This window comes from Motacilla alba, chromosome 7 (genome assembly GCF_015832195.1).
Source record: "Motacilla alba alba isolate MOTALB_02 chromosome 7, Motacilla_alba_V1.0_pri, whole genome shotgun sequence".
Lineage (NCBI taxonomy): Eukaryota > Metazoa > Chordata > Aves > Passeriformes > Motacillidae > Motacilla > Motacilla alba.
In genome coordinates this window covers 20,103,974-20,116,300 of record NC_052022.1, presented here as the reverse complement: position 1 = coordinate 20,116,300, position 12,327 = coordinate 20,103,974, and the positions used below count along the sequence as shown (strand labels likewise).

Sequence of the window (12,327 nt, the reverse complement as noted above, 5' to 3'; positions counted from 1 at the left end):
AAAACCAGACTGATAATCTTCTAGAAGGTAGTTATTTTTAGTGATCAAAACCAAACATTCGTGATTTAACACCTTACCAATATGTTGATGTAGACTTAGATTGCTGATTTAGCCACATTCAAATGCTTACATGCAGATCTTTTAAACTAAAATGCATCTATAATTTTGTAACTCATTTGAATTATGAACATTCGATCTAATTTTCATGTATGGTGTTGAGTACTGTTAGCCTTTGCTAATGCCTCTTGATGTCTAATGAACCAAATTTTATGACTGTTAAGGTTGGCTGATTGTGAACATGACCTTTTTAAATGCGAAAAATGTAAAAGAGGGCATGTAAGTTAAACTTCTTGACTCTAACTAGGTTATATGAAGGGAAATACATGCTGTTTGTGTGATAATACATTTATTACTTCAAGAATGTAATTAAAGTGGGCTTGGTGTACAGAACAGTATTTGTCTAGGTCTGAGAACTGTTTCCCTGCTACTAGTGATTAGCTTTATACTGGAAAACCTTCCCTGTATAGGATATTTCTCCTTTCTGTTTATTCAGACATGAGCACAAGTCACACAAAGCCAGGGTCCAGGTTTCAAAAACAGTTCAGTCAGGAGACTTTAGATCTCCATAACTCCAGCGATGCTGCCGGAAAGAATTTGGACAACAGCGATTCATTCAGTCATTGTGCCTGTAGAAGCAGTGATCAGATGTTCTGTCAGAATTTCTGTGGATCTTTTCCTATTAGTCTCTTAAGAATACACTTGAGGTTTTTGTGGTTGATTTTCTGTTTTGTTTGTTTTCTTTTTGTTTTGGGGGATTTTTCATTGGTTTTTTTTTTTTTTTTTTGAGGGGGGGGTGGGTTGTCAATTTTGGTTTGGGTTGGATGTTTTTCCCCCAGGGCTGACATGGATGCTTTTCTGTACATGTGTGTGTATACACACACAAAGATTATCATGTAATTGTCTGAGTTTTGAGACCCACTTTCCAAAGATGCCTTAGTCATTACTGCCATCTCATAGAATTAAAATGAGTTCATAAAGAAAAATGTGATCCAGATTCATCTTGCTCAGTATGCATTTTTTTCTGAAAACTTTGAAAGTGGGAAATGAAAACCAAGGGAATCATCGTGCAGAACTTACGTACTTTGAAAAGATGGAAAATACATGTGAGAGGGACACATTTATATTCAGAAAATTGTTACTTAGTAATTTCTCTCTAGGCTGTTGTGTTTAGTTTTTGGTAATTGCTACTCTTGTAGTCAATTTTTAACATACTTCAATTATGCTAGAAGGCACCTCTAAAATTTGGTTGCAGAATTGGAAGTATTAAACTTCTTCAAGCTGGGTAATAATGTCTTTTACTTCTGCTGGATGAAATTTCTCAAAGCACTTTCACTTTTTGTGCACATACACTTCTTCTGTGTGTGCAAGACTTCTGTTTATATGGGCAAGGCTATAATTCTGTGCACAACCACTGTCCCGAACAGTCTCTAACTCTTAGGTGGTGCTGCCTTTTTGGTCTGTGGCAGCAAACTTGGTTGCTTATGTTTGCAAACTTCACCAGCATCTCATCCATTCTCTAAGGATGCAAAGGGTTGTAAATAGGTTGGCTAAGCTGCTGAAGCCTGGAGGAATGTTGTTATTTCGAGACTACGGAAGATACGATACAGCTCAACTTCGTTTTAAAGAAGGTAATTCCTGAATGGTTTTGTATTTCACTGTTCATTTTAGCTCTTTCTGGGGAAAAAAAGTGACATGTCCTTTTTCATTACTGCTCTAATTTCTTAGGTCGTTGCTTGTCAGAAAATTTTTATGTAAGAGGAGATGGAACCAGAGTATATTTCTTTACCAAAGGTATGGAATGTTACAGTTTCATAGAATGGGTTGAGTGTTTCTCAGAAAGCCCGTCTAAAACATAAATTTAAAGAAGGTTTTATTGGCTTTTTAAAAAATTCTCTGCTTTTAAAAAGCCCAAAGCTAACTGTTGTAAGGAAATAATTTCCTTTGTGTGCATACATGTTGCATTTGGGGTCCTGCAAGGTTGCTTACAGACATCACTGGAAATTTCTCTTTAAATATCCTGTGTGTAATCGTATGGTCATATTTTATTATTTAACCATGCACATGATTTCTCTGTTAAAATTGAGGTAAACATGCTTGGAAGGAGAGTCTGTAGCTATATATGGCATAAAAGTCTGGATCGTCATTTGTCAGGGGAAGTAGCTTTATCTTGATAATACGTGAACAGTGGCCAAATGGCATGCATTTGTTTGCTCAACTATGGCATCTCGAACCTTGTGAAGAGAGGGTATCTGTGGATGCTGTGGGTAATAACTAATGTAGTTTGGGCCTCAACATGACAATTTTTACTGCAATATAAATCAAGAGCTGTGAAAATGAATTTCTAACAAAAGCCTTATTACAGGCAGTGTCCTTTAGCTTCCAAATTGCCAAACAGATTTACTTCCGTCTTTGGTTGAACTACAGGTTGGTAATTACTACGTTCTACAAATGACTTTTTTTTTTTTTTAAATTGCAATAATTCTTCATATGAAAAAATAGAAGAGGTATGGAACATGTTCACCTTGGCTGGATTAAGTGAAGTACAGAATTTAATTGATCGGCGATTACAAGTAAACAGAAAGAAAAAAGTGAAAATGCAGCGAGTTTGGATTCAAAGCAAATTCCAGAAGCCATTGCTATCTCTGAATAATCCTGGAGAAAGCACCAAAAGGCACCCTTGTAAATAATTTTACTCCAGAAATGCAGTACAGAATTGAACTTCAGAAACTGAAGCAAGTTTAAGTATGTCTATTTTCATTTAAGTATGTGTAAATGTTGTGTTAGTCACTGAAAAGTATAAAAAGTTCAATAAATGCATTGACCTCAAAACCTTTATCTGACTTTCTTTTCTTTGTAATTTCATATGTGTAAGAAAAATCTGGGTGGAAATAAAGGCTATTTCTGACTTCTGCTTTATATGCAATAATCTTTTCATAACTGTGACCAGGAAATATTTTACTCCCTTGAATATGAATAGTCAATAAGTATATACCTAATTCCTGTTGAAATTCATGGTGTGTAAAAAGCTTAGTCTGAAGCATAATTGTTTCCGAGATTTAGAGAAACAGAGTATCTGTTCTCACTATTACTACAGGCTGCACTGTGTTAATTTCTGAGTCTCATCCTTTTCAACCACTGTGTCTTACAACTGTATTTCCTCTTCGGAGGGAAATTTCTTGGTGCATAAATAATGAAGACAAAAATCTTTTTCTGGTTTGCATGTAGCTGTAGTACATATCACACTAAATGCATGTGATATGTATACATATCAGATTACTCAGTGATTTTTGTCCTGACTGATCTTTTATGCTGTGTCCATTTTTCGTCTGCATACTCCTAAGGAACATGCCAAATTCAAATAGAATGCATTACATTTAAATGCTCTAGGTTGTAAACTGAACATGTTCCATGTAGAAAAGCATTACCAAAATGCCAAAACAGTTCTGAAACCAAATAGTTAATATTGGATAGTTGTCTGGATAAATACAAATATTTTTACGATAAGTTAGGTACACTAGAGGGAGGAGCAAAACCAGTAGTCCTAAGTACATTTTATTAATAGTGTTATGGGGTAATGTAATCACACTAGAATGGTAATCTATCTGTCAGCTGAGATATTTTTGTTGTTTACAAAAAGAAGTTGCTTTCTTAGGGATTCTATATTAGAAAGAAGAAACACAGTGTTTTTTATTGACTGTGTGGGGCTACAGTAAAGGACAGGACTAGTCCTGTCCTTCAGTACTTCAAATTCTTTTAAGAAGAAAAGTGAACTGCAAGCACTGTTTTCAAATGTAGAACATGATCCTGAGGCTGTTGAGCTTGTATTTAAAGATTCCACCGTGCCACTTTGCTATTTAAATGTAACTTTAAATCACTTTGCCACAAGGAGAGAACAAGAAAAAGGTGAATAAAATAAATCTCTTTATTTAAACAAGGGTGTGGGATGCATGTAATCTATAACATATAGTTTTGAGTGCCATTAATATTAATACAGTGACACTCAAAGTCCTTTTGTTGCTTTTGTTTTAGTCTGAAGGGTAAACATGTCACAGCTGACAGCCCAGCCTGTTGATGTTTTTGCAAGTTGTTAGTTGCTAAGCTAAGGAAGACTGATGGTCTTCTAGGAAGAAAACCCTAAATTGTCTAAACAGGGATGCCAAATATCTTCATCCCCTTTAACCCAGATGTATTTCAAGAATGAGGTGCGATAAGGGGTCTGATTCTACATTTTTGATATATTTGAAACTCCCATTAGAGGAAGATACTGTTTTATGAATTAAGAGGCTTAGGAAACTTTGGTTAGCAATAGCATTACTGTAACCTGCAATAAAACTCTCGTAGCATAAATCAAAGGTTAAAACACAGCTGTGTTTCCTAAAACCCTAAGAGATTGTAGCATCCTCATGGAAAATATAAATAAATGTCTCCTTATATTTTAAATATGTTGCTACTTAGTTTTATTAATTGTGACTTCTGAGTATGCATAGCTCTTAGCTAGCACAAATCATTTTCACTTGTAGAATTTTCCAGGGAAGTGATGATGATAAGTTCTTGAGCATTGTGCAGTCTTATTAATGTGTGTGATGTAAATTTTCCATTTGTAGAGGCTAATGTAATGTTTGCTCTGGCACTCACTAGGATATATTGATTCTGGCAAGATTTTAATATGCTATGTTGTTTGTTAAACAAAAGTGTGACATCACAAAAAACAAACCCTGAATTTGGAATGGCCTTAAGCAAAATCAACTGTTTCTCTTCCACAATTTACACTACAAGTGTTGGCTGCCTCTTTTAGAATAATAGTGCCTGATTTGGAAGTAATAAGATCAGCTACTATTTTAAGTGTAGAATATCCACTGTCTGAACAGTTGTAAGATTCACAGAAGGGGATGTGGGAAAAGGCATAATTCCCAATAAGAACTTTTTAATCTAAGTAGCACTTTCTGTATTTTGGCTTTATGACATTTCAGTTTTCAAAAAGCTTAATCAAAGACATATTTTTAAAACGCCTCCAAATTATCTGTATTAAGCAAGAAAGACTACTGAAATAGAAGAAGAAAAAGAGATGCAAACATCTATATAGGAAAGGCAGTTTTAAATGACTTATTGTTAATTTCTGGAGGAAAGAAAAACTAGTTTATTAATATAGAAGAATGCACTTCAGTTTCACTTTTGACATATGGAGTTGATTCTTTAATCAGATGTGTTCCTAAAATAAATTTATACACATTGTAAAAATACAAAACATTTTAATTTATAGTTGCACATTTTCTTTAATTTTTTGTAGAGTTCTTTTTGGTTGTTTCAAGCATGGCTTCCTAATGGCAATTAGAGAAAGGTAGTGTTGCTAGAACTGAGCTTTGGTTTCATTGGCTTTGGCTTGCTTTATGACTACTATGTATTTTTAGCCCACATATACGTGGTACTTACTGGTTTAGACCTTGCTTAGTTTTTAAGCAAGTGTGAGGCAGTTAAAAAGTAAAGAAAGTGACCAACATTTTTCTTATGCTAATTTTGAACTATCTAGTCAATAACAATTGGCTCATATTAAAAAAAAAAAAAAGCCTTTTTCTTAGCAAAATGAAGGCAGGTGCTTGTGCCACATTCAGAAATCCATCGAATCTGAAGAGGACAGCCAAATGCAGCCATGATGAGGAAACTCACCATGCTGAGTAGAACTCTAGGAACACTAGGGAAAAGTTTATTGTCTTGGAAACTGCACAGCTAGTCTCCTGATTCTGCTAGTTAAGAACGGCTAAAAAGTTACAGCAATCAACCCAGAATTTGTAATAAACAGTGGTGGAAATCACTTTACATAAATTCTGGTACTTCATTTTCATTTGTGGTGTGAACTTTACTCACTGTTCCGGTTTGCTCTTTGATCTGCTGACAGATAGTTTGCTTCCTCTTTTTCCTATGTGTAGTGGACAACTGAGCAGTTTCCCAAGGAGCTATATACACAACTTTTGCAGTAAAATTTGCTGTCTGCATTATTGTTAGAACTGAAAAAAGCGAGATTTATTTCCTTCTGTACAGATTGCTTTTTCTTTTTGTGTGAATGCAATGAAATGTAAAGATGCTAAATTATGTATAGTGGTGGTGGCTGTATTTTTTAATCATTTTAAGTCAAGTGTCAGAGAATCATAGAATGGTTTGGGTTGGAAGGAACCTTAAAGATCATCTAGTTCCAACCCCTCTGCTGCAGGCAGGGACACCTTCCACTAGACCAGGTTGCTCAAAGTCCCACGCAACCTGTCCTTGAATACGGGTATATTGTCTGTGATAATAGTTCATATATAAACCATTTCTTCTCATAGAGCATCTTCATAAAGGGTGGTTGAACAACCTTGGAAATAAAACATGTATATATGTTGCAAAAATATTAAACGCTGCTATTGTTAATAATACAGTTCACTTTGCATTTCAGTGTATATAAACTTCTCTCCACATTTGGAACAAGGATTGGACATGGGGGTGTTTTGACATCAGTTATGTGCCGGTTCCCCTTCTCTTGAGAATCATCCAGGATTTGGACAAGGTAAGTCTCCCATATGCGGTTGCACTTTGTATGTAGTCAGTAAGAACTACATGGGTTGCCATGGGCATCTTAGCAGGTTCTCCTTTTCACCTGTGCCTCCTGGCACGCAGGTCATGCCTGGACTGGGCTTTGAGCTGAGAAGGAAACTTCTCTGTTGAGAGACCATCCTTCACCTCTTGCTAGTACCAAGCAACTAAAAGGAGAACTTGCCTGATTTGAAAGCAAGAGCCATCCATACATGCAAGAGGGGAGAAATATGAAGATGCAGCTAAAAGGCAGGCAAGAGAGGGAGTGTTTCCAACCTTAGTCAAGTGGGCAGGCAACAGTCTTGGATAAAGGGACTGAGAAAAATGACATGCAGAACAGGGAACTGAGGAACAGGACACTGTGGACACAGTTTATGGAGAAGATTTGTAACAGGATACAGTAGGGCAGGGTGAGGACCTTGGGCCTAGAAATGAATGAAACAAAATTAATTAATTAAATTATTTAAATTAAAAAATAGAGGAGGCAAGAAGAGAAAGGGGACTATTCGTCACAAAAATAGGGTGAAATCTGGGTAAGCAAAGCAATCAGTACAGGACTGGAGGTAGAAAGACCTATCTTAGAAGTTTTTATTCTCCCAAATGGTAATGTATTTTCACATCTTAGTGGAATATTACAGGTTTTCTCTTTCATCCATATGTGCAAAATGCATTTCAATATATTAAAAAGATTGAATGTTTCATTTGCTGTAGTTTGTATGTGCTATGCACATGTTTTCAACAGTGCGGGCAAGTGTGTGATACACCTGCTTTTTCTTTCTCCTTAGGGAAAAATGTTTTTACCTTCTTTCAAGTAGAACCCTATAGTGACAGAAGCTACATTCCTAACCTCCTGGGAAGCAAATGCCAGAGAATAACAGAAGTGTCTGTATCCTGATTGTCTGCAATCAAGGTAGAACAATTAAATTTACTCCATGTGTTCTGATGATGTCCCATTTAAATCAAGACAATATCTGCAGATTATCACAGTGAAGAACCTCCCAATATCAGTTTCTGTTATACTTGCATCTGTTCAACAGAACTCATAATGAATTTGTATAAACTAGAAATAAAACTTAAAAAAATAGCAGAATAGGCTTCATCTGGGATCACAGCAATTTAGAGATGGAATATGTTTTGTTTTTTTAAAATACTTATGGTTGCAGAGGAGCACTTATCCAAGAGCCTGAAAATTTTGCTTATTTGAGGTATAATGTATGTCAAGAATATTAAAGCTAATATCCGTGTTTTGAAGCTTTGTATACTTAATGTTAGCTAAAGCTATCTTGTCAATTGTTGCTGTGAAAAAGGAGTTAGCAACAAGATAGTTGCATTTTCAGAGGAGATTTTATTGATTGGGTTGCTACAATTTTGAAGGGAACTCAAAAGATTAAGGAAGCGGGTGAATTAGCTTAATAAGGCTACAACCCACAGATGACATATACAATTTGATAAATAATTAGATAAAAATAATCCAGGTATTCCTGTGTTTTGATACTAAATGAAATTTTAAATTAATTAAAAAACCAGACTTGGTGTATACTCCTAGTTATAAAAACAACCAAAATGTTAAAATTTTTAAGTATGATGTAAAAATGGAATGCTCTATAGCTACCGCATAAATCCAATGTATATTTTTCTCTGTAGTGTGTCATGTTCAGCGAGAAGAAAAAGATGCAGCAAAAATAGATAGTGAAGTTTTTTCATGTTTTTTTCAGTCTCTAGGAATTTTCATATGAAAACAGCTTTGGGAATTGAATGATAGGGTGAGAATGGCATGTAATGTTTTGTTTTAGTATTGAGAAGGTTTAATTTATACCTTTACACGATACAAAAAACCAAGATAAATTAGTCAAGTTGGCAGGCAACAAACTTTCATTGCATGTATTTATCACCATGCCCTATTAAAACAAGGAGTCACAATGTTCACAAGGCTAAAAGATTGGTCAGTTACCAAAAACTGGTTGTATTTGATTTTTCCATTTTCATTTTTTTATGTGTGAATGGGAAATGTTGCATATTTACTGTTCAAGATTTTTAAATGCTTCAATTAAAAAACCAAAGAAACAAAGAAATAACAATCCTAAAACTTTTCTCATTACCTTTTGTGAGATCCTAACATTGCTCAACATTCAGCTCAACAGTAGAGCTGAAGAATACTCCTGAATACAAAATGGGTCTGGTAGACACAGTTACCAAACTAAGAAAAGATAGAGGGGGAAAATGGAGAAAAATAGAGAACGTAATAATTGGCATGACAACTTGTGCTCCGGTAGCAATCATGCAGCACTTAGTATTTTATATGGAATGACAAATTCAGTACAGTTCCTGAGAGAGCGGGAGAGACACAACAGTCTTGCCACGCTTCCCTGTCACTCCCAACTGTAAACTGGCACGTGGACAAGCCAAAGGCCAAAGAATGAGAGTAGTTGGTTTGCTATAAGAGTTACAGTTAATTAATTATGCTTGGTTGATAGTGGCTGGTTTTGAGGGTTTCACTACAAAGCAATTTTTTCTTTCCTTCGTGTCAGGCACACTCTAGCCTCCATTTCCTTCTGATATAACAAGTGCTCTTTAAATGGAGGAGTGCATCTTTCAACTTGAATAAAAGGGTTGTTGTGCAGTGTAGCATTTAGCAGATGGGCTTAGAGAATCCAAACCTACCAGAAGTCTTTTATTTTACACTAGGAAAGGCTTTGCCATTTTTAATGGCTCTGTTTTCTACATTCCCTACTAAGCACAGTAGTCAGATGTTGTTCTGAGGAATCGGGCAGCTTAGCTTCCAATGACATCTATTACACTCAACAGTGAGAGCATGAGAAAGAGTAGTGGGTGGAGAAGTGAAAAGGCAGTGTGAGGCATTTCAAGGAAAAGATTTGCACTCCAGCACTTGCATGTGGGTGACAATCCCTCAGAGAAACAATTTTCACTCTGAAGTGGAGCAGAGTTGAGTCTTCTGTGCTTACTTCAGGTTTAATCTCCGTCCCTGCAAACTACCAGTGCAGCCTGTAGTTAAACGTGCATTTACTTAAAATGAAAAGAAAATAACAGTAGCGAGAAGCTGCATTTTTAGCATGGAGCTCTGATTTCACAGAGAGAGACGCTGGCATGTTAATCCCTGGCATAAACGGGTGCAATTCTCAATGACAATGCTAAGCCTGTTTACACGTGGGCTGAGCTAAACCCAAAGATGACACACAATGCTGTTCAAAATCATTCATTTAATCCCTTCTGAATTTTTGCGATCTAACAACCAGAGATGTTTGTGTTAAGAAAAGGTGATATGAAAAAGCTGTCATGGTTGTGGACCGTGACTTCCTCTGACATATAAATTATGACAAACAGTCATTATCTTATTTTAGATAAAAATGTCATCTTTTTATTCAAGAGTGAATATTAGTGAATTGAATCAATCCTCAGTGATAGTTACCAAACTCTGAAATAAGATCTGCTTCTTAAATTAGAAACAGTCAGAGCTAGCTTATACAAAGAAAGAAAAACAAAACCATCCTGGCAGTAAGTCTACATTTTATTTTACCAAAGTTTATGAGGAATCAATGCAATCAACAAGAACCTTGGGTTTAGTTTATTTTTCTTTTACATGTACTTATTTTAATAGCAAAAGGAAGCAGATGGAAAAGGAAGCTGCATGATACACAGTCTACAAAAAATGCCAGTATTATTATATCACTTAAGATATTTAACAAGCTACTAAATCACACTCTTCTTCTTGCATCAATTGCCTGGAGGCAGAATATCAGAAACAGTAAATATTTATTTTACTTAGAAACAATGTTAGTAAAAGGCCTCAGGGTTTAATCTGAACAACAAAAAAAAAATCTTTGAATCTCTGACCCAAATTTCCAATGTCATTTATGTCAGTTAAAGTCCAGAAGACTCTCAAAGTCTATAGAGCTTCTTCAAGATATTGACTAGTTGCTCACAGTTGGAATCCAAATTAATGGCAAGTGCTTTGGTTTTGGTTGGAGTAGAGTTAATTTTCTTCACAGTGGCTGGTATGGTGCTATGTTTTAGATTTGTGCTAAAAACAGTTTGGTTATATAGAGATGTTTTTGCTATTGCTGAGCTGCACTTGCACAGTATCAAGGCCTTCCTGCTTCTTGCACTGCTTCACCAGTGAGAAGGCTGGGGTTGCACAGGGATGTAGGACGGGACAGCACAGCTGACACCAACTGACCAAAGGGATGTTACAAACCATGTAGTGTCATGCTCAGCATATAAATCTGAGGAAAACAGAAGGGAGGGAGGGACATTTGGGGTGACAGTGTTTGTCTTCAAGTCACCATTGCATGTGGTGGAGCTCTGGCTGTCCTGGAGATGGCTGAGCAGCTGCTGGCCCGTGGGAGGTGGTGAAGGAATTCATTCTTTAGCTTTGCTTGCGTGCACAGCTTTGGCTTTACCTATGGAACTGTCCTTATTTCAACCCATGACTTCTCTTGCTCTTACCCTCATCACTCTCCCCCACTCCACCAGAGTGAAGTGAGTGAATGGCTTGGTGGTGCTTAGTTGTTGGCTGGGGTTAATCCATGACAGGGCCTAATACTACCTGTAAAAATAAAATTGCAAACATTAAAATAAAAATACTTTGTTCACTACTCTTACTTTGTTTAAGGGCTAAAATTTGGTTTGCTCACATATGTGTTTATATTTTTGTTTAGGATATTCAGAATTTTTATCCTAATAAATTCTGTAGTGGGTAATAAATTTTATGAAACTTACTAACCAACCAGATAAGCATGATTAAGGTAAGGGATTTTTAATAAAACCCTTAAGACATATTCATATTTGTTGTTTTTCTCTCAAATACTTGAGAAAATTACTGTGAGAAAGTATGCCTATCCTTAAAAGACCTTTGAAGTCCAAAATAACAATGTTTGTGAAGATAGAAAAAAAAACCAATAAGGGAAAAAATGGCTTTTTTTAATGCATTGTCAGAAAATAAAAATGCATATTTATGTTTTCCTATGTTTTTACATTTCACAGACATTGTGTTATTTCATTACCAAAAGACTTTGCACAACGCTATGTGATTCTAAGGAAATACCAGTAAAGCAATATAATCTAAACTTATATTATGCTTTTGGCTTCCATGTTTTTCCAATTGCTCATTCTCCTTTTTCTAAATTAGTCAATCTGATTAAAAAAGAAAGCAAACATGACACTCTTTGGAAGTCACAGATAGCTGAAGGTAATGCAGGCAAATACTAGCTAAGTGTTTTTTCTGGTGGACTTTCCATTACTATATGAGATCAAGAATACAGCAGTCTTATCTGGTGTGTTACCAGCAATTTTTTTTAGTAGAGGTATGGTATATGTATGCTTGTGATACTTTATATCATTTTTATATTCTTGTTTCCAGCTACACTACCTTCTGATTTATCTTAATAACGCTTTTGGAGACTCTCAAGTGGACTGTAAGTAAGTATTAGATATTTTAAGTATACATTATGTAAGTATTACTGGTTGTAATCTTAAAGTGAATAAATAAAATGTTTAACATAAACATGCATCTATATCCAGGTGTAACTACATGAACAATGACAATTCCAGGCCTCTTGGTTTTCATGCCCACCTTGTTTGGTGAGATCAGCAATGAACGTGCAAACTTTCCCCAGGGTAGCCTAGAGCAACTTTTTCTATCTCTCCAAGAGTGTCAGTACTCCCTCTTTTAAAAACAAAACAAAG

The 12,327-nt window shown here is 35.7% G+C and overlaps 1 protein-coding gene across 15 annotated transcripts in view; it reads left to right on the top strand.

Moving 5' to 3' along the window:
* The window catches only part of METTL8 (methyltransferase like 8), a 30,220-nt gene extending 18,097 nt beyond the window's left edge, over positions 1 to 12,123 (top strand). For 12 of the 15 annotated variants that reach the window (XR_005257501.1, XR_005257495.1, XR_005257497.1 and 9 more), the window contains 6 exons: positions 1,582 to 1,688; positions 1,786 to 1,851; positions 2,560 to 2,802; positions 6,488 to 6,598; positions 7,410 to 7,534; positions 12,002 to 12,123. Coding sequence is in view for 1 of the 15 variants with exons in the window: in XM_038141763.1 (XP_037997691.1) it covers positions 1,582 to 1,688; positions 1,786 to 1,851; positions 2,560 to 2,747 (361 nt within the window). In the remaining 14 variants the exon portion in view is untranslated. Of the gene's footprint in view, positions 1 to 1,581; positions 1,689 to 1,785; positions 1,852 to 2,559; positions 2,890 to 6,487; positions 6,599 to 7,409; positions 7,535 to 12,001 lie in introns of those variants that run through there. The other 3 variants (XR_005257498.1, XR_005257505.1, XM_038141763.1) reach the window with 3 other exon arrangements.
* Positions 12,124 to 12,327: the final 204 nt, after the last annotated feature.